Genomic DNA, 24,035 nt, shown 5'->3' with positions numbered 1-24,035 from the left:
TGGTAAAATAAAGGTAAAATGAGATTGTGCGCGTGGGCGGATGGACGTGTGTGTAGACGATTAAGCGAGAATGCAAGGCAATAGAGAAAATAATTATATATATATAATTATTCAATAAACCGAGTTCTTTACTGTTTATTAAACGATACAGTAATATGGTATATGCGAAGTAAATTGAAATTTTGTTGAACAAATCGATCTTTTCGGAAAATTATAAAACTTAATTTATGATCTCAATTGATTTCCTGATAATCTAGACTTGTTAGAGTGGTCGATGAAACTGTAAATAGAATTTTCGAAATAAAAACCGAATAAAAATTAGGAAAATTGAATGAATATAAATGAATATCGTGAGAATTCGTTTGCACAACAGTGAAAGATATGTATTTCTAAGTGACGTAGGAATTTCAATTCTATTTACTTACTCGCGTGTTAAATAACAAGTATGAATGAAGTTGTGAATTTGCAACGTAAACGTTTACTCCATAAATTTGTCATTTTTTGATGTAGAAAGTTTGTTTGACTACATAGATTGTCACACGGTAATAAATTTCATTCCGCGTGACAAATGTACTTCGTAACTTTTCGCTCTTTTATTACGTAGCTGAAATTCGTTTTTCTTTTTTTTTTCTTGTTATATCACTCTTTTTACTGTACTATATTTCATTTCTCACGAATGCTTCTAACATTACACAAAAGTTATATTTACATGCAGCTAATGATCGTGCTGTTACGAAATTATTTAATTCACAATAGAGCAATTGATCAATCGATTAATAGTATTATTCTCTTTGTTTCAGGTGAGTAGGCGCTCCAAAGAACGTGCATCTCTCTACCAAGAGACAGGGAGGGTGAGTTAACTTGAGTTGAAACTATAGTGACATTACTTAACTTTATCATTCTACCTCCATATTATAGAATTTGGAGAAAAAGAATCTGCCATTTTCTTCAATTTTTTTAATCAATTTAAATCATCTAACAATTGCAAAATCTATATTACAATTTTTAATTATATTTTTTAACAATTTGTTTTTTAATAATTTAATAATTGTAATTTTTAATAATTTGATCCATCTATTCCTTATCTTTGTGTAATTCTAGATTTCAAGAGAATAATCTCTTTATTCATTATTTTCTTCTTCTACGATTTCGAAAGCATCGATGAATTGATAAAAATATCAAGACTTTTTAAACACGAAAGAAGAAGTAAAAATTTTACTTTGTCGGGTTTGAATTATCAAGGTATTAATTTCTCGATAATTCGGTCACGTCAGCCAAAATTCTCATCGAAGATCAGTTGTACAATTACGTATATCTATATATAATTATGTATTATGTAGACTATGAATTGTTTTCAAATACTTTACATATTACATCGACATACTATAGCAAAAAGAATACGAGTCTAAGATCGATAAATTATAATCAAGAAATTTCACCGAATGAATTTCTTCGCTAGTTGTGTTTCCATGCAAAATAGTTTTCAAAGATCTCGAGTGTCTTGTACATTTGAGAACCACTATCTTTCCGCTGACATACACGTACGTACACAATGTGTTCCACCTACGTAGGAAAATGTCGATACAAGCCTGTTTGATTATCATGCATGTTGCGTTACATGGGACAGGAAGGGCTTTTTAATAATACCTTCGTGTTCGTTCGACACGTATCCGTTCACGGATGCGACGAAACGTTTATCGAAACATCGTGTTCGTATTGTACAGGGTGAAATTGAATATAAATAGGAATACGTTGCTGGATTAATTACGTCGTTTCTCCCTTTTACTTTCTTTCTCTTTTTTTTTTTTTTTTTCAGTAAACTACGGACACGCAGTAGATAGGTTTCATTGATAGTAGTTAATTTTTGGGAGAGACGTTAAGGGGAATTGGAAGGGATAACGTTTCAATTAGAGAACAGAGAACAATTTAAATTATGCGTTTCGTTTTATTGAATATGTTACGATATAATGAGGTGAACAGAATTGGTATCGTTTCATTTGCGGAAGAAAGACGAGTATTTGGAGTAGTTACACGGTCTGATGAACCCTTTCAAATTTCCGTGTCGTTCTTTTCTTTATTTCAGTTTTTCTTTTTCTTCTATTTTTATTTGAATAAATTAAGATGGACCTTCTGAAGTAATTTAACAATACTTCTTACATCTTACTAATTTCATTATATTTCTAGACACATATGAAATAATGGAACAATTAAATGAAATTTAATTAGATTAGATTAACCATCTGTAACAGGAATTTTGTTTGTTCATGAGAGAGAAAGATTATGTAGAGATAACGTGTAATTTGATACAATTTGTCACTTTAATCCGTAATCTAGAAACTAATAATCGTTATAACGGGAGAGGTCGTTTGACTTCGCTACAACGCTAGTAGAAAGTTCAACAAATTTAATTATCCAGATCTACAGCAAATAGAATAAAATTTAGGAATTATAGTCCTGTATACATAGTCCAAGTATATACCTGTATTTATAACTTAAAGTCACATGGCAATATAGAAGATTAAATTTTTCCCATTTTCGAGAAAAATTCTGCTCACGCGCCAACTACTTAAATAAAGAAAGTCGCGAAGAGAAAATAAAAGAAGGAGAAAAGAGGAAAAGTGTCATTGTCAAAAAATAGAAAGTAAACCAAAAAGAAGTTCATTTGGCTGCTCTCCTGGGAAATGTACCTTCCGAACGTAAATCGTTTTCTCGACCGAGTCGTTCGCTTTTAAATGATCAAGCGGACGAAGAAGCGCATCTCGAACGATTGTCCGATTGAACTCGAATGGGCTTGGGTGAATTTTAAAATCGTCTCGCGTAACTTGCCGTGGATCACGGCTCGTGTTTATGGCGGTCACGTAATTTCGTTGCATTACTCCGACGGCGGAACGAGAGTCGCGCTAACGAAGACGAATCAATTATGTAAGCAACTGGGTCAGAAAAGTTCACGGTCAATTTCGCCCGTGGGATTGTGAGTACACAGAGACGGCCGTGATCGTGCAAGTAACTGGATCCTTGATACTCTGCCCGCGAAACTAAATGATTCGATTCCTTGAACCTCGTCCCCTTCAAGTGCCTCTGAATGCCTTTTCCACGAAAGGCGAGCTTCGATTTGTTTTATTGGGACGACTGTTCGTTTTCTGCTGGTCTATTTTTGACACGACTTGTGCTAATATATGGGTGACCCAAGATACGTGAAGAGAAAGGGTTTGGTAATGGTATAGAGATATTCTTTGATTCTATATGCGAGCGAGATGAACGTGAGGGATATAGATGTGTAGAGATAAAAGAGAGGTAAAAGAAGGAAGGCAAAAATGTGTAAGGTTTAACAGATCGAGGAATTGAAATGTCATGTGCTGTAAGTGTCAAAAAAAGAAAATTTTGTTTGATGGGAAAGGATGTGAACTCAATGGGGAATAAGAGAAAAAATTATAGATGCTGGAATAATATTGTTTCAAGTTTTTATTTGTAATTCTTATATTAGAACAGTTATTAACGGAACGACTTATTTATCAAAATGTCAATTACGGGAACTTCGGGGGTTTTTGCTCCTCTTTGATATTAATATTTATATAGTAGTTTAAAATAAGTCATCTCCTTTCACATAGAAACGAGATTATTCGACTATAGTCAACTGTATTAACAATTTGTATGTTACGACCACGGAAAGGTAGAATGACACGACGAGAAATGGTAAAGATAATGATAATTTGCATCGCTTCGGACTTCGTCGATAATCAGCCCGGTCTATTTATATATATTTTTTCATATTCAAAGAAGCTTAATGTCTCCAGTTAGAAATATGCATCTGCCTGATTTACATGTGAAAGCATTTTATTATCTTACAATAATCGTATTCGCAAAGGAATGGAAATGAATCGAACCCTTGGGCACCTTTGTCAAACTTCTCCTTGTGAAACTTGCATCGATAATTAATTCAAGACTATTGGCAGCAAGACCTTTCCTTGCATAAATCATCGGTATCGATAAACCGACTACAGTAACGCGGAAACAATCGAGTTGAAAGTTTCTCAGAGTTTCGAGCGACCGCACAGTGCAGCATTTGAATAAGAATTCGAGACAAAAATCAAAATTCGCGGGCCAAGTACCCAGGCAACGTCCACATGTTCGCAGGCAACGTCGCTCGTTCGCAGACAACGTCCGAACGTTCGCAGGCAACGCCGCACGTTCGCAAACAACGTCCGAACATTCGCAGGCAACGTCGCACGTTCGCAGGTAACGTCGCACGTTCGCAGGTAACGTCGCACGTTCGCAGGTAACGTCGCACGTTCGCAGACAACGTCCGAACGTTCGCAGGCAACGTCGCACATTTGCAGGCAACGTTCGCGCGTTTGCAAGCACGTTTGCACGTTCTCATGTTTCACAGTGCACCATTTGAATGAGAATTCAGGCCAAAGATAAAAAATGCATACAATGTGAAATTTCTCTGAAGCTTAATATCAGGGGATCCGACGCGAGTAAAAATCGGTTTATCAAATCTTTATTAGTATCTTCCATGTTGCCTGGCTCAGTTTAAATATCTTGATTATTTATTTGTTTATCTAACCACACATGGTTACTTTCAAATAAATAGTACAAATGCCAAGGACAATCTTGCCATATTTTCATAAGTGTCATGCAGAAATCATTTACTCCCCCTTCCATTTCGTCAGATACTGTGGTAAAATTTAGCAAAGAACAGAGCTTTTGTGTAACTTTTAAGATTTTCTTGGAACAAGTATAGTTAGAAATACACTCTTCGATCAAGTTACGATTACGAATAGATTTCGCTAAAGAAATAAACAATATTCAGTCCAGTAGTTTGTAGCAGGAAAAAGTTACGCAAAAATGTAATACAATATCTTCTTGACATAAAATAAACAAAATTTAACAGGATAATTTGAAACGCTTTTTTTATTGTACTTCAGAGAAAGAACGAAATTTACGATTTGCACGAAAGAAAGAACGATTTTTAAATTGGAAATTAAATTTATACATATTTTCGTTCAGATTCTCTATATTCAATGTGTAATACTGTTTAACAAGATTTGGCAAACAAGAATGTATAATGGATGAGCGAGCTAATTTTCAAGTGATGAAATTTTCATGTTTAAACGATTTTTAGTAATACTCTATCGATTTTTGAGGAAATTATTCTTTACATTTATATTACTTGTTGATAGACTTATAATATCATCGGATAATAAGATCAAAATCGAACAATGATTATTTCCATTTTACTGCATTGCATGTCGCGCTCTGGATCGTCGTGATAAAGGCGTTTCAGCCTTTTACAACGGAGAATACGTCGCTCTTTAGCGAAGGACACTTCCTGCTTTTACAGTTACGATAAATTTTGTCACACGCTTATCTTCGTTTCCTGTTGGTGGTTTTCTTGTCTGCGCTCGAAATATGCGAGAGATAAAACCAGGTAGCCGATACCAATCGTGTTTTCCTCTGGTTCGTAGCCAAGCTCGCCACTTAACGGAAGAATCTTCCGCACGTTTCACAGTGTATAATCTATTCGGTTTATAGTTTGTGTAATTTAGCGTTATTTAGAGGAAAAGTACGTAGGAAGTTTCGTTAAAATTCAGTTTTATTCAATTTTAGCTGAGCTTGGATCGTGTCATTGCGCTTAACGAAATATCTTTCACGCATTTCACTCGTATAATCGACATATAATAACCAGCATAATTCAATTTATAGAGATAATTACCGTAATTTAAAGGTAATGTGTGTAGGTAGTTTGATTAAAAATTTTACTCAATTTTATATGGCGTTGCGACGAGTTGTTATGTTTAATGGAAAATCTTCCTCGCATTGTACGATGTAAAATTCGGGCTACGAAAATAATTATCGGAAATTTGATTGAACGGTGATTTTGAATAAAATTGTTTAAGAGATCTGATCGAAATTTTATTCAATCTTATGTATTTATCTTAGTTGAATTTTCTATCTACGATAGAATGAAACTACTATAGAATAAAACTAATAAGAACTCACTATCACGGACGTAATTGGCAAAATTACCGTGGTACTAATTATTATAAAATATCCTTCCTATAAATAGAGTTGGGATTTACTCGTATAATACGCGGAATAGTTAATGCATCGAGTATTGTGTGTGGCCATGGGTGTCTTGTCACGAGAGTCAAAGTTACTTAAAGTTTACGAGGAAATCGATTGATCATTGATGAGAGGTCAATAACGAGTTGTGTGATTAAAGATTGCGGTTATGAGATCGATTATGGTCTTATCATAGGAAATCAAGGACATTTGCAGATTATCGAGGTCATGACAAATTTAGGGCAAGGTCATTCAAAGATTAAAAGAAGATGGCCGGGTCACGCCAGAAAGGAATGAGAACGGTTGAAGGTCATCCGGGTCATCGAAATTTTGGAGTAAAAGATCGAGGTCGTTTAAAGCTTAAAGAAGATCGTCGAGGTCATGAAAAATGTAAGTTATACTGAAAGTTATGCTGATCCATGGAGATTATATTGCAAAAGTTCAAGATTTCTTTAAAGATAAAAAAGATATTTGTCAATATGGTGTCATAGAATTTAAGGACGCTTGAAAATAGACGAAAGCCAGTTATTATTCGTTACTATATTAATGAAATTCAAGGAAGCATACAAGTTCATTGTGAACATAAAGTTCGCTTAGGAATTGGATTTTATAGTGCAATTGTTCTACAATACGTCGTTAGGAAGATAACGACATAATTACAAGTATGCAGCATGAAAGCATAACTGGATTTTTTAATGGAAATTGTCGATGTAAACGAAACATTCTCGCGATTTAGTATTTTCATTTACGTGGTATTATGATAATACCTTTCTTAAAGAATGCGGATATTAAAATTCAGAGGATTTCGTTCTATTTTAAAGTCGATGGTTTCAGAGTCACGATATCTCTCGCAGTGATCTAGTGCGATTTATGAATCCTACATAGTTTACAACCATTTTAAATATTTCGTTACAATATTAAACGTAGCATGTCGTGTTTATTTTTATAATTTATTTTTGCTATCAACGGAGCTATTTATTTTCCGTAAATGTTTGATGTAACTGATAATCCACACAGTGGCTGTTTAATTTTTTTAAAGAATAATCTCATATATCGTTTCTCTCATGAACTTACAAACTCAATGTTCCTATACGTAATAAATGATCGCAAAAGAATTATTAATATTACGTTGTATAATTAGCAAATGTGTATTGATTAAAGATATTCTATATCCGATGTGTCGTATGCTGCTTCCACCACTTATATAATTAATTTAAAACGACGAACTCTAATGCGGCGTTCGCGTGTTATCTGCATGTTTACATGTACTTTACTTTTCTCAACGAACAACACAAATTTACAAACTTACATTTCTAAAAACTAGTTAAATAAGGCAAAATTTATTAAAAGGTTGTCTTTATTTCTTTAAACACATTGATCAATATTAAACGCACAATAAATGTTTTGGACACATTGCAAATGCGGAAATTAAAAAATTCGAAATTCAATGAGTCTTCGAAGATATAAACTTGTTCTTAGATATATCGTCGAGATATTAAACTTTAATTTTCGTCACGTTTTTCCGATTTACATACCTTTCAAAAAATCAATAGCAGGTGTACATAACATTCTAACCGTTGTTTGACATACTTCAAGCAACAAATATAAAACAGGATGTGCCAAGAATCGTAGGCAATCGCTATTGCAGTTGCCTGTAAAAGGAGACTGTTACCAATCGAAATCACGGTTTTATCCGCGATCGATATCGTTTGTAAATAACTGACACGGTGAGTTAGTGTCAACGGAATTCCGTGTTTAATCGGTTGTTTTTAGAGTGCAATAACGAGCGTGTCCGATTAAGGCATCATCGACGCGACGCTGACAGTATCTTTGCCAGGCTGATGCATTCCCTGACTTATTCTCACGCCTATCGAACGGTAGCGAATACAAATGTTTACGATTTGAACAAGCAACGAAGTAAGTGACAGTAGCAACGCAAGGATATCGAAGATCGCGTTTCTTACAGTTGTCGATAAATAAAAAGACGTCAATTTGCAAAATAATCATACGCATATGCATACTACCTTTAATTATTCGAACGACGCCAGTGGTTTCTTGAATAATTTAAATTTGAAAAAGCAATTCAATTAGCAATATGTGTATTAAAAAATATTTATTGCCCATAATAAATCGTACGTGATAACTACATTGCGGATATTTATGCAAATTCGTGTTTATATGGTGGTGACTAATGAGAAGATAAAAAGTTTACATCGCGAAGGAGGCTTTTCTCGCTCGACTCCAAATCACGATTTCATTTTGTTCAACAATTATACCGTAATTACCAACGTCTCCCTAAATCGCTGCTAATTCGCTGTACAGCTAAACGCTGCTTTCTACTCCGACTCGAAAAAACCAAACCAACATTCCGATAGTAAGAAACGTTTAATAAATCCGGCAAAGTGAAACCTGAATTGAATCTAATCGCCTTTCGATACACGCATATTCAAATTTCTATTCGATCCTATTCAATTTCCTGAAACGTAAGGCAACCTAACTGCAATCTCGTTAATACCTCTATCGAGAACCTCTTTCGTTTCTTGATATATAATTGCAGTTCGATGCTTTACGATTTCTCGGGTGCTCCATAGCCCATTTGGCTATGGCAACGAGACGGCGATCGATCGTGTGAAAAGAAGGTGTGCCGACTTGATTCCATGTCAATTATTCCCTGTGTCAACCTATTAATTAACACCCGTGTCCTGTAACTTTCTCTGGCGGGTCGTGATTGTTCGAGAGGCTCGAGAGGTTCGACGGAACCACCGCTAAAGCGGAACCGTTTGGTTCACTGAAATGGGTCGTCGCATGCCCGTCCCGCGAATTAATTAGCGGTCGAACAAGAAGAACGTCGCCGCCTAATTTGGCAAAGACGTCTAACGAGCGGTGTTTAAAGTGATGAATGGGCAGATGATGGTCCTTGATTAGGGGATTAGGTGCAGCTGATGTTGGAAATTTGGATTTTTGCGGTGAAGTTTAACGCTTTACGGTCCTAAGTGGAATTGGTGTCTGTTTTCGTTCGCTTTTAGCAAGCGTAAAATAGATTTATTGTATCAAAGTTTAGTCACTTTTAGTACATAAACATTAATGTATAAGCTAGATCTTTTCTAAGAGGCAAATATATTGTTAGTGGACTGCGAATTTTTATGCAAGTTCATATTTTTCAGAACTCAAAGATGATTGTAATAGTATAATATATAGCAATATGATCATAAAAATAATAAGTAATACAATTGAAAATGTAAAATCTGTGGTGGAAAATCGTTTCATCTGCCTGGATGTTACAAGAAGCGCTGTACTGTGAATATTTTATATATTTTTTCATATTATACGTATTCTGTGGAATTTTGTACTTTCAAAATTCCTGTAAATGCATTTTTCCTATAAATACAATTCGAAGTCTAGTTGTTAATTACCGACTGCTACAGCCAAATTACAGAAAGCCATTTTGCGGTGACGTTTGAAGAGAATTAAGATTGATTTCCGATCGTCGATATAAAAATTATGGAATATAAAATTTGTTAGTTCTTCGCAACTTTTAATAGCGTCGGTATGGATCCAAATTATTGCTATACCGATTAATCAAAAACTTGAATACTTTGCTGAAAAATTCAATACCTGCTGGCGTATAATCCAGTAAAAGCGTGTGTAACATGTGAAGTTGCGAAATGACATTTAAAAGTTGGAGTTGATCTTCAGCCATTGATTGGATAGTTTGATAACATGAATTTTGATATTTTGCAACGACCTCTGGCAACGTCATCGCTGGCCTAGATCAGAAATTACCAGCTTGACGTTAACAACTCGACCAGGTAGGAGTAGTGTGTTGTTTGAAAGCTCGCGCCACGACGATAAATATCACGACGTTGGAAAGTATGCGGCCAGAGTCACAGCTTGCAATGAGAAAAACTATTTCCATCGTTTTTACGGAGCCATACGTTATCTTGCTGTCGATTCGTATCGTTGTCGGAAACTTTGTTTTCCACTCCACGTTGGAACGAAATTTTCCCCGTCATTTCAAAATCTGTCATCTTTTTCCGACGAAGGTTTAATGGATAATATTTCGAACTCCATGTTAAACTCTAAATTGAATCCTTTAAAGGGCGAAACTTGAACGTATATTTACGGCTTTAAATGTATTGATCGCAATTAAACATTTTAATATTCGAAGAGTTATTCGATTGGAAATTTTGTGATGTTCGTGAATCAGTAATTGTAGCGAATGCGCGATTACGGGAGATCGTTAATAGCAAATTGCACAGCTACTCGTTCATATAAATTCGCTAGTTAGCTGCGAATTCGCGTTGATTGGACGCGTGTCCCACCGGGCTTTCGGAGCCTTGACGTTAATGGAATTTACAAGTTCAAGCTGATGGGTCAGAGACAAAAATGGCTCCCTTGGATGCCCCGTTAGAAATAATTCACATTTTCGGTTATCAGTTTTTTCACGACAAAACTTACCTATTTCGTTTCATCGTCTCACAATAGTTTCGTTCTGTTTCATACGTTTCAACGATTCGGTATAATTATATTATATAATTCAGAAGTTATTTAAATTATAATGTAAGTAAATTTTATTATTTTTTCCTGGATTCGTCTTTTTTGAATATACTTAAAATTAAAGTTTTTTATATAGATATCGATTTACATATACCATGAAATTATTTAATTTCGTAGAAACTAAGAGACTTCTGCTTTCCACGAGCAAAAGAAATAATCGAAAGAAAGTTTGTCTGGAAATCAGAATTGAACCAGTGTGGAGTCGTTGGAGGGTGAAGAAACGAATAGAAGGCAGTTCTCGAGGTATCGATGAATCACGAGAATCTCTCGTGTGCAGTAGACAAGGTCTCTGAATCGTTGTATTATGATACAATGCCAGGCGTGGGCTTTGGAGATTCGCAAATCTAATACACGTGGGCGTTGTGCGTGGATGCAATATTAATCGCTCGTAAATGAGAATTTTGCCGCATTAGACGTTAACCCGTGAAGTCTATTAGCCATGAATGTTACAGCGTTTCTCTCGTCTCCTTCTTTTTCCAATTTCAACTCCTTCTTCTTATTCTTTTTCCAGGATACCCATTTAACTTAAAGCATAAATAAAATTTACAAAAAAAAAAAAGAAACAACATATTAACGCATTCCATGTGAGAGAACTCCTACGATTCCTACCTTTCGTGGCGAAAATAATTGAAAAAAATATTTTTTACTTGATTTTCCTTAAAGGAATAAGTAGAGCACGTGTAAAAATCGCTGAAAAAATATTTAACGAAAAGATAATGTGGAGACATGTATCGACATCGTCACTGAACAACTCCATCCTCCTCGATACGTGCATCGATTTCGCACTGAACATGTTTATTAATCTCATAATAAATATTTTTCAAATTAAACTCAAAACCAGCCATGAATAATATCAGTTCAATTTACGACTCGCAATGCAACCGGAAGTAGTTGAGACTATTGGTCGCAGAAAGTAGACTGACCCGAGCGATACACATCTCTCAATACGGTACAATAGATTCGCTATCGGTTCCGCTTATCGGCAACCACGATAACAATGCCAAAGAATCACGCGTCTCTGGTGGTCGCAAGAACACACATTCAAAAATAACCAAGTTGAGGCAAGTGAGTCGAGTTTGAGAACCACGGCGAGATTCTCGAGTGGGCGCTAAACATGTTTACTTACAAGATGCAACGATCCGAGATTCACACGGATAGAAGAGTAGGTACTCACAAAGTCCATAAACGCCTGCTTCGTGGCGACTATTCTTCGATACGATAAAACGAGACTTTCGTTTCTCGCTTAGGTTCTTAGCGTCATTTGCATACAGTCGTATCTCCACCTGGTCGCCAAGTAATCGACTCTGTAATCTTGCTTATCAAACATAAACCGTGATTCACACACGAGTAGAGTGTATTTTTATACAGGTTCGATATTCTTGTGTATCTTTGAGGAGATTTCGAGACGGTTGATGCTGATGGGAGCAACGTAGTGGTAGAAATTAGAAACTGACCTCTTAAATAATTTTATCAAAGAATATTGCAGCAGCCACGAGAATATACCGTTCGCTTTTCATATAGTGTTCGTATAGTGTTTTTACAAGATTACTGCATTTTTATGCACATCTCAAAAAATCAGGAATCATATGAAGTTGCAAAGATCTCTAAGCATCTAAATATTCCTTGATATTCTCTAATACTAAACATTAATAATTTTGTCATTTTTATAGATTGGTAATTGTAGGTTTTATAGATTGGTAATTTTTTATTCTAAGAAAATATCTCAGTATATTTTACGAATATTCTATCCAGATTTAAATCACACGATAGTCATATTCAAACGATAATTATATTCTCTGTGTACTCCCAAATATATCATTCTACCAAAGGGTTGAACGACCGTATTTTTTATTTATCCAAGCTTTCTTATCTACCTAATTGTTAGTTTATCAACTGACATACAAAAGAACTATCTATATAGATAAATATCCGCTGAACGATCTAATCATATCGATGAATTGGCACGTTTCACTTAGCTTGAATCATCGCTGATTTAAATGACGTATTGGCGCATATACTTCGTAGTCCATAGATTATTTAAAGCAACTGTACATGTTTAGAACGTTTTATAGTTTATTACATACTATGAGGATGCGACTCAGTGGTCGATAAATCATAGCGGAATTCCACTGCTGCTATACCATGTTGTATGATAAAATATTTCAAGGTTAAATTAAACGCTAATAAAATGGTGGAAATCGTGCTGTGCTTCTTTGAAAGTTCAAGTTTCACGAGAAAATCCCTCTAGCGAGACCTTCGAAAAATTACGAGAACGAACTTCTTGCAAACGCCCGTTTCATATCTTCTTCCTAATGCTATTATTTAATACCTCGGAGACCTTTTAGACTTACAGGTTCGTCCTTTACATTCTGACGTCTTTTTCAATGGCAGCTCGTGTCGGCTATAGAAAGGTCACCGTGGACTTATTAATACTTGCTAGGATATTTTTACGTTGAATTGGTCCGATCATTCTCTCGATTAAAAAGAGAAATTTACATATACATGTTTGCGTATAATGTAGAAAGATACTGTACGGAGAGATTCGTAATAATATAATCTCATCAATTAAAATACTTCCCCATAAATTGCGATAATTTGATTGTTATAATTGAGTAATTATTATATCGAATAATTGGAAGAATATTCTTCCTCCATATATTATATTTCTGTATATATTCGTACACTCACAGGATATAATATCAGAAGTCACAAAATTAGACAATTGAACTTATACGATATACGAACAATTGAACTTCTTACAATTTTATTCTATCAGATTCTCAGTTCGATTTTTAAAGAATCACGCTTCGAAGAATGAATATCTTTCTTTTTTCAACGAATATAATCTATCCTTTTTAGGAAACAAGAGGATAAATCGTTTCTCAATATGATTTCACTTAATGACGTGTCATGCTCCTTTCCTTGCCTCAGTAACTGGTTTTATAATTCTGAAACGCCATGCGTACATGTGTATTAAATTTACTATCTGTAAAGAATCATATATGTACATTACGTATTAATTCAGTACCCTAGAACTATGCTCCATAAATCATAAGAACCAAAATATCTGTTTGCTTTTAACTATCATTCAATTACATGCAAACTCTTCCATATGTATATCACACATCATAAACCGTTCTCACGCGACATCATCACGTGTCGCCTATCCCATGAACAAAGAAGACAGTTGCAATTGCGTATGTGTGCAGGAGTATGATCGCGCGAACTTTGACCGTCCCCTACGGTCGTTGCACGACGTTCAATCTCCCTTTGGTGAAAGAAGCGTTCGCGTTCACGCGGCAAACGTTCTTCAACACGTGCCAACGGGACCCGCCGACGCTCGAACACGAGTATACCGTATGAACATACGCGTAAACGCGCGCGTACGTGTTTATGTGCATGTATTCACGGTTGGTTCATTCATAAAAGCGGAACTTCCTGAAGTACGTGGACTCCTCTCACCTGGTCGTCATGACGACGTGTATTTTCATTCATAACGAGGCCCGCGTATTACGCACGCACGCCGACGGAGATTTCCTTGGTATGTGAGTCACTGTGTAATAGTGCTATAAAATAGTCGCGGATGAAAGACGTTTTGTCAATAAGAAGCCTGGATTATCGTCAGAGAGCCGCGTAAATACTATCGGTACTTGTTACGTAAGCGTTTGACGCAGTGCACAGTAAGACGTGACGATTTTACTGTGTGATTAGTTGATATTCATAGATATATATTGTTATATGCGAAGTAACGACGGATAGTATTATTGACTTCAATAATCATCGAGAAAGAGAGAGTAGAAAATCTAGAAACGCATTTTAAAACTTTTTTGCCGAATGTTCCATTGGCTACTAGGAACTCCATTTAAGCTGTTATAATGGCATGTGCGCTATTAACGGTAATTTTCAGGAATTTTGGATAACTGAAAGTTATTGGAAATTATACTCTTAACAGCTTCGGATTTACGAAACTTTAACAGGCTCATAATTATTAACAGCACGTTGTATGAATATTTTATATCATATTTTCCATGATCCTAGTATTTAATTAAGTTGAATAACGTTATATTGTACAAACTGCAAATTAACTAGCGAATGAAATTAAAGAATTTAATTGCCGATCCTGCAGCTAATTAGCGTGTAATTAAAACCACTCTACAAGTAGCGGATATTTTTTCTGTATATATATATATAAATTCGTAAGTATGAGAATAACGAGGTAATAATTGTTAAAGTAATTGAATTAAAAGTCATCATTTTACGATGAGCCATGTGATAATTGGCAATTATGTATATACCTCGTTATACCTCTGCTAGAATTAATTATATTTCTAAATTCACTATCAATATCATAATTCAAACAGCGAAATTCGATATGTCCGTTTTTTTTTTTTTTTTTTTTTTTTTATTAAACTGCTGCTCATAAACGCATTTTTTCATAGACAAAATACCCTTAGAATTACAGTCAATAAGTAATTACTCTTTTCCATACTTAGGTTCGTTTCTTCTTCATATTCTCGAGGTAAAACAAATTTTTATAACAAATTATAATTCAATAAAATTCCAATTTCTCCTTTACAAACATTCCTACGCGACTTAACCAAACAATAACCTTCCATTATCTTATGTTTCCTTTGTACAGACCTATTTTCACGAGAGTCGACTCCTCTTACCCCGAAATGCGCAACCACTTACTTACCAGTTAAGTTCGGTCGTCAGAGTTCGACCGTTAATGGTCAAACTGCATTAAACCTGACTCACTTTGGTTCTAGATTGAGCAGCTAATGCACAATGGGGTCTAGTCGTCAAAGAAACGAACCAGTCATTTCTTACTAATCTAGTATACGTGATCTTGTGCATTTCCTTGACAAATTCCGATGACGTTTGAAACCGCTACCTACGTTTCAATTCTTATCTCTCGCGTCCACGAACGCTTATCTGTCTTGGCGATACTTACATTTTTCTCCGAAAGTCACGTGGATGAAAAGTTACATATGGGTGATGAAACCTGCAACTTTTCCACTTGCATAATTTATTTACCTTTTATAGTTTAGAAATGTGTTGAATGATTCTTTGCTTATGGAAGCAAAAATTAAGGTTAATTATAGCTCATTATTTCAGAAAAGATAAAGAACAATAGGTATAGATAGACTTCGCAAATAGCAGTGGATTGTTATAAATAGATTCGGACAATGGTACACTGGTAGAATATAATTATGTACGTATTTGATAATAATGATAATTAAACGAAAGGAGACTTGTGAATATTAAGATACATATACTGTGAATGTTATGAACAACTGTTAGTAACATTTACTCGAAAACCTGAATATAGGTGATGATAAATTACTAGAGATGATTTGATACTTTTCCAGGAGGTGGATAATCGATAAGAATATGAACGAATGGTATATAATACAAAAGGCATTGTTGTTTTGTTAGAATTATTTGTAAGCCAAATATTGTCAGGATATATCATTGTACGAATAATAATGTACGAAATAAGACAAAAATATAAATGCTGAAAAATTGTAATTATTTGTATTTGATAAACAGAAAAATTCCCATATAATAATTAAATACAATTGAAAGTAATTACCGTTCCAATATAAGCAATATTAATCACATTCTTAATTAAAACATCTTAAGAAATGCAAATAAAAGAAAGTTAAAAGATGTAGTGAGAGGTACGTTTTTCCGTAACGAAAGTGAAAAATGTACGACACATGAATTCTCTCTATACAAGTATAATTATGACCTTTTTTTTCTTCCAAGTTACTTAACCTCGTCCATTGAAGAAACGATTCTGAACTACGAGTTAACTCATCTTCGCCTTGACAAGCTAAATCTGTGTCAATGAATGACTGAATTGAAAAATGAAAGGTGACTTGTCGGCGATTCCTCTGTATTTCTTCGTTCTTCGCTAGCCAATTTCCAGGGAATCTTGACTGGAACGTAGGACAATTATCCGCCTGACATTACATTGTATTACATTGTGGGAGCCGATATGACGTACGTTGCGCTTTGCAACATCCGGTTTTCTTTTATATTTCGCAGCAGACTCGTATTTATGAAACTTTATATAGTAAGTTGGCAGAATCTAATTTCTCGAGGCTATCGACCGTATTAACGATGGAGCTCGTTCTTCTACGTAAACTGGGACAATAGAGAAGAGAAGTATCGATATCCGACCGTTGTCAGTAAATTTGTAATATCCTGTCTTCGTCGTTATTTCGTATTTGCGAAACGTCGCGAACGTTGCGAATTCCACGAGAATATTAACTGTTCGACCATGGCAGGACTTGTTTGGGGAAAATGGAACAGCTGGTTGCTCCTGAGAAAAAGAATCTGTTGAGAAATGTCGGCTGCTAATAAGTCAGACTGCATGTCTAGAACTCTGATTGGGAAAAGTTGAGAAATTCGAGGTACAGTACGTTGGCATTTCATGCGTGTAGAAAATATCGTTCGCGAGAAGACAGTTACTTGTATTTGCCATCGGATTAAATTATCGGCGATTAAAAATATGAAATACGTTGGAAATGAAAATTAGTGATTTATGATTTTATTTTTCTGAGAGGTATTGTTCTAGTTATAACGGAAATAAAAAATTGACGCGTGAAAAAGGTTTTCTATAACTAAAAAATATATATTTTATTCGTAAAATTATACAATTTTGTTACTTTTCATTTTATAAATATATATTAGGCTTCGTTTGTACGTAAGGATTTTTCCGAAGATATTCAGTGGCAGTAGATTTGGAATAAAGATATTCCTCATTTCTAATTATGAAGTAAAAAAGAAAATTTGATTATAAAATTAAAATTTTAATTATATAGAGGTAAAACAAATCAACACGCATCTCTAATGAAGAAACTATGTAGAATGGTAAACGTTGCGTTGAGTAAATGGTATTTCATGTCGGACACCGTCGAGTTACTACTAAACGGAACAAAAATGCGTATTTTTCCATGTCCCATTGTTAGCTAGTCGGTTGCACGACACCGTGACGAAGCGTGGCCGATGAGTTCTCCTGCTTTGCTCCATTTCGCTCTGTGCTCATGGGCCTTTCATTTGCACGGCTCGTTTCTGTTCCTTTATATCCGATGTTTTTACGCTACGAACAATTTCTTACGCGTATCGGCGGCTACTTCTATTTCTAAACTGCACTCCTTCGGCCGATAAACTGCCTACGAGAATACGCGCGCTACTGAACACGCTTCAACTACGTGGCTTAAAAAGAAAAGACGAGATCTGCACGTTTGGAAGACCTTATCGTTTCTAGAGTCTGCTCGACTCTGGATTTATCTTTTACTTTGGGAAACACGGTGCTCGAGAAGTATGGATGCTAACATTTTGGCCATCGTCTTTTCCGAGAAAATCAGCGCATGGTTGTTTCAAGAGATTTGAGTGGAAATGTAAATAGATTAGCAGAAGTTGGAAAACGATGTTTTTTGATATTTTTGATAATATTTGTTGGGGAGAAATTTGTGAGGTATGTTAGTAAAAGTGAAGGGACAGAGGTAAATGAGATTTAAATAAATTGTAGATACACGCAAGTAAATAGAAAGTACATGGAACTAAATGGAATGATTTTAAATTTCTTGGAACTGCATATCGAATAGATTAGCAGGAAATGAGATATTATTTATATGTAGAATTCTCTTTGATCTTCCACGTTCTTTTCTTGTATGATGTTGCCATTGATATATCCGATACCATTAATTTCTATATTTATGTTCTCTCATTTCAATAAATTGCCCAGCTATGCGACGTAATCTCTTCGAAGCAATAGCATAATCAAAGGAAATAACGATACGATTTACAAGTATTTTACAAGTATTCTTACTGACATAAATGTGCAAATTACGCTGTAAAGGACTATTATAGGTATTCACGCATTTGCTTGAACTTTACCATTGACGAGAAACTTACTTCAAAGTTTCACAATAGAAAAATATTATTCGACAAATTATACTTACGAATAAGTGATACATAATGTTTTACAATTTCACAATTTTTCTCGCGTAACAGATTATGAAAATAATAGAAAGTCATCATTGAATGGTAATCCTACCGATCTTGAAATAATTGTGTGATTTATACGCAATTAACGAAAATAATGGTTGCATTCACTAATGGATCATCTCGTTACAATCACATTGGAATTTAAACACGAAATTGTAGAATGCCGTGGGCTGGATTCGGATTGTTTCCCTATTGAAACACTATAAACGACAGCAACACCGCGCAACCATTGCACGACTAATAATGATGAAATTTCAGTCATTACTATTTTATGCGAATTCGTGGAAGCATAAAGTGTGCCAAGCATCTCGTACACCAAATACCTCTCGTGGAATCATAGTTTTCTGTGAGTCAGAAAATTTCCGCTACCTACAGTCAGAAAGCAATTTTCGTACCTATCGTTTCTCTTTCGATTTTTTAACTCGAGAAAGAATAGTCGAATCGAGGAAGAATGCTCATGACGAAAGTGATGATTTGGCGTGAAACAAAACAGCAAACAGCGAAACGAAAATGATATTTCTTAAAATCTGTAAAATTGTCTTGTACTATCGTAGGTGATTATTTTTAATCTTCAATTCGATTTCATATTCAAATCTAACTTTCCTTTGTTTCGTGTCATATCTCCGTGCCTTGATAAACGCATATATTTCCATCATATTCCTAACAAATTTATCTTTGTCAAAAATAACAGTGGCTTGATCTTCACCTTTATAATTCTCAGTTCACTACATAATGATGGTGCTACTATAAGTATAATATAAAAATTGTTCAATAAACTGTAAAATACAAAGTAGAACAAAGAACTATGGCATCGATTCGCATTAAACTTAAGAATGTCTAAGTGCATCATTGCTTTTATCGATTCGCTATAATTCACGTTTCAATTTCCAAATGATAACATTCAAATTACACATAGGGGTGAAAGTAATTCTTATTTAACGCAAGTGTTTTTAAAGATTTCTCCTTCGTCAGATTATATAATTTTTGCACCTATCGTTCCGCTTCGTCTGCGTTTCAGTGAAAATAGCCATCGCATCGTACCGATGTAGACTATCATTTCGATGATTATACACGTCTGTTTGCACTCGTTCTGGCCGTTCGAAAATCACAACTGGCAACGCGTATTTACACCTTGTAATTATTAACCAGACTCTTAAACCAGCCAGCAATCAGCCTGTTAATCAGAATAATAACTATTACACGAGTTGCTACATTGAAATAGCTGGATAAGTGAACTAACCTGAAATAGTGAAATTATTCTAGAGTTAGTCAATGATATACGAAATGAATCTCTCTTTAATCTATCATTTCTAATTATCGAAATTTTATCTCCAAAGATCAAGTCTAATTTTTCAATTTCAGTACGCGAGTATATGGTTAATGTCCAATTCCCAAGAAACGAATGACTGACTTCCATAAGTTGATTTATCGCAACAACATGATATAAATATATTTGAATCTCGATAATCCAAACCTCTTACAACTTGAAGATTTTAGCAAATTTCCTAAATTAAAGTTAAATGTAATAAATGTAAGATTAAATTAAAAGCTTCTATAACGTCGTCGATCTTTTGTATTTTTCGATTTATGGACCTGAACAACGTGTCATCTGTATGGCACGACTGTTGCGCACCGATGGTTTCAAATGCAATAAGTGCAAGTAACTCGTGGTCAGCTGTAGAGTATGCCATTTCTAAACGCATTCTCAGCCTGATGCACACTCGGTGAATGGTAATGCATGAAAATACGAGTCGCGCGCGAAAGTAATGCGTAAAACGTAAATAAATCACGGGTGAAAGCGATGTACGTTTCTTTCTTCTTTTCGAACAGATCTGACATCTGTTTTATTTCTTCTTTCTTTTTCATTTTTATCCTCGTTCGATGTGTGTTTCTGGGAGGGATAACGGTGAATTGTTTCTGGTACTGAGAGTTTTTATCGGTCTGCAAAATGTATATTGAATGTTGGTATATGGTTTTTCGTATTAGGAGGTTCGATCTAACGATCTCTGTTCATTTTTGAATATTAATTAATCGAACAAATAAAGTGAAACTTGTTTCGAACACAGAAACGGAAATAATAAATAAAATACAATAGTACACGTATACAATTAAATATAAACTGCGCATAAGAAACTTCGTAAGCCATAACAAGATTCAAAATACAAGTAAAAAGAAAGAAATGGTAAATGAAATATAATAAATCTCTCTAAATATATACATATTGTCTACACGGTACAAAGATATATACCATAGGTGTCCCTTGTAAAAGCAACTTCACGTTTTTTGTTCCCTGTCGATAGAATACTCACTCACAAAAGTTAACTGTAAAAGTTATCGCTCACCAAGATCCTCTGTATCGATCCATTGTACCGTATGTCTACGAAAATGGTCGTTCATTTATGGACAACGTCCGTTCCATTTCCTGTCCGAGAAAGAAAAACATTTTCTCGGAAACTTTTGAAAAGGTCGGAGTATCTTAATTGAGGAAAGGCGGTTCTCGAAATGCGGAAGCGCGGCCGAGTTTTATTACGTTTAGCGGCATCCAGAGCGGAGAAAGGTTTCTTTTTCGAGCAACACAATTATGTCGCGTTGCATCGGCTGTAAGAGCGGTTCCAACCACGGCTTCCTTTCTTTTTCGACGCGCGAGAAATCACGGATGAATCACCCTCCGTTTCGCGATGCTCCAAACCGTGTTAACTGCGTTCCATTTTCAACCGACAACAAGCACATTGGCGTATTATTCGTTTTATCTTACGTTCGTTGAGCTTTTATCTCAGCCTAGCACGAGATATCGGAAGAGAAATGTCTTATTCAATGTAAAAATGTTTCTCTCGTACGAGTGTGGTAATTTAATTAGTCAACATGTTGCGGAGATTTGTTACGGGCCTGCACACTCATACGGATATCCGATTGTGAGTCATTAATAGTCGGTCACGTGTAGAACTCAGGTGAAATCACGGTTGTCTGTCTTTTTCTTCCTAGACGTTCTCCTCCTAACGTTATGTTTCTTCGATCCCTTGGAAATTCTTCGCGTTTAATCTTCGTTAATGCGGTCGTTAATTCGACGTAAATATTTGCAACTAAATAAAATTTCGTTTTTATCGATCGACCTTGCTGAATTATAATGCGTTGCTGCAACAAGTAAGACTATTGCACGAGGCAACGTGCAGTCGATTTGAGAATAAATGCTAGAGGTATTTCTAAGGAGAATATCAACGTGAATGTGGAAGCGAGGGGAAAAAGGATGTAGAAATCTGTTTCTACGTATTACACGTGTACCGAGAACTTGCAGAACGTTGTGAAGATTGTAAGGAAACAATATCTCATCCGTAGTTGAAATTATGTTTTATGGTTTTATATTATGCTTTCGGGTTCTATCCGTTTTACGATATTTGCTATTTGTCTGCGAAATTCTTGTAAACAGATTCCACTTTTATTGAAACTGTACTATACCGGTATGTATTATTTATTGTATTTTAAAAACATAAACAAACTCAAATTCAGTTTTTAAATATCCGAAACATTGTTTGGGAGGAATAAGCAGGTAAATTATTTTCTACTTTTTGTAAAACCTTTTTCCTTCTGATAGTTCAATGCGTTCATCTATTTGAAAAGCCGAACAAAGGAATGGTACGAACATAATTTTCCACGAACGAAAAGCATAATATATATTTAGATATTTCACTACAAATTTGTATAAGTTCATAGTATGTAGTAACACATTTTACCATTTATAATTTAGAAACATATATATTTCTCTATCATAGCTCATCTTCAACCAAAATTTAAAGTACGAACAAATTAAACTTCATCGCTCCTACCACTTTTCCACCGAACCCTTCATTTGTCAAACATATCACAGGATTCTACGTGACACGGACCCATATGAAAACCATAAAACCCTCCTGAAAGTATCTAAATACACACTAACCCACTGAGATTGAAAATACCACATGGACCATGGTTCCCAGGTTTTTCACCCCTACGAACACTAGACTACTTTTTTCTTCCGAAATAGAACATAGTCGCGTTTCTCACAACGTATCTGGCCAGTGACTCGTTCTTTGAAACCTTCGCCCACCTTGTCATCATGATTGGAAACCCTTCCGTGGAATCAGGTCAGACAGCTGTCTGACTGAAGGGGAGTACATCTCAGTTTTTTCCTCTCAACCTTCTCGTTGTTGCGCTCTTTTCGGTTTTTTTTTCAGAACGAGCACGTCGACAAAGGCGCTCGAAACTCGTGCACGCACGTCGCAAACGCCCACGCGTTGCTACACCGTGAACGCGGCATAATAGGATCCGCGGCATCCTTATTGTCCACTTACGGTCACAATCTTTCGGTTGAAAGCGTGTTGCCAGGAAAAAATTCAACAGACGATTCAATTTTTCGTGTACTCGTTTGACAGGAATTATGATGTTATCGTTGGGAATGATTAAATCGGAAATTTATTATTTCCTGTTTTACGATAAATTCGACTCGATGTTCTACTTTACTCGATTGTTTTTTTTTTTTTTTTTTTTTTTTTTTTGAAGCGACAGACACGAAGTGCGAGTAAAATAGAGGTTCGTCGACAAATTAATTGATTCATGACAGTTAATAGTGTATTTCTAGTATAAAATTGAGTTGCTTAGCTTCGAACTACATTTTTGTACGTGGATGTTTTTCAATGAGTGATGCTTATAAATATCGTTCATGCTTTTTAACAGAATTTGTACAATTTAATTTAATGTAAATAGACCGGTGTATCGATTGTGAAGATACAGAAAACATTGTACATAATTAAGTATAAATCATTTAAGACGAATGTTGAAAGTTGATAACGTCTATAAAAGAACAAGATAATATCTTGGTTTGATGAATTATTTCCTTGTCGGTTTCTGACGCACAATAATGATGTTATGTTTCTCGATACCGGAATTACAAATAAAATTTCAGTGAATTACCTCAGATATCGCGCTAAGATAACGGTCACTGTATCCATTAAATTACAGAATTTCTGAATGAAACGCATGAATCTATCTTTAGTACGTATGTAAATTTGATGATTCAGCTTTTCTTTTGAACTACACAAATGCGGTTCAAATACACGTACAGTAAATTGTAAACGAATTACGAATGAATAATATGCGACAAAGTGACGCTCTTAGAAAGTGTGAAGATCAATTTTAGCATCGACTTTCCAATTTCTTCAGGAAAGGATCGTACAGGAAAGGTTTTGCAGATATCAATTTAATTTTAGTTCCAACGATAACGAGATTTATTTCATTTGCGTTAGCAGCCTTCGCCGATAAGACATGCGAGTCTGCTGTTTAAACTTTGTTTTCGTTTCACGTATCGAACATTACCGTACGAATATTCGATATTTGGTATAAGATGGTTACATGATTTA

At 35.1% G+C, this 24,035-nt stretch overlaps 1 protein-coding gene across 3 annotated transcripts in view; it reads left to right on the top strand.

The window, feature by feature from the left end:
- LOC139987329 (uncharacterized) overlaps nt 1–24,035 on the top strand; it is a 266,252-nt gene that overhangs the window by 166,158 nt on the left and 76,059 nt on the right. Inside the window, exon 5 of one of the 3 annotated variants that reach the window (XM_072003461.1) lies at nt 801–851. The exons of the other annotated variants lie outside the window; for them this stretch is intronic. Within the exon in view, the coding sequence (XP_071859562.1) occupies nt 801–851 (51 nt within the window). The remainder of the gene's footprint in view (nt 1–800; nt 852–24,035) is intronic. 3 annotated transcript variants of the gene reach the window in all.

The sequence above is a fragment of the Bombus fervidus genome, chromosome 1, assembly GCF_041682495.2.
Source record: "Bombus fervidus isolate BK054 chromosome 1, iyBomFerv1, whole genome shotgun sequence".
NCBI classification, from domain to species: Eukaryota; Metazoa; Arthropoda; class Insecta; order Hymenoptera; family Apidae; genus Bombus; species Bombus fervidus.
The sequence above is the reverse complement of the archived record's forward strand: the minus strand, read 5'-3'. Positions and strand labels throughout refer to the sequence as shown.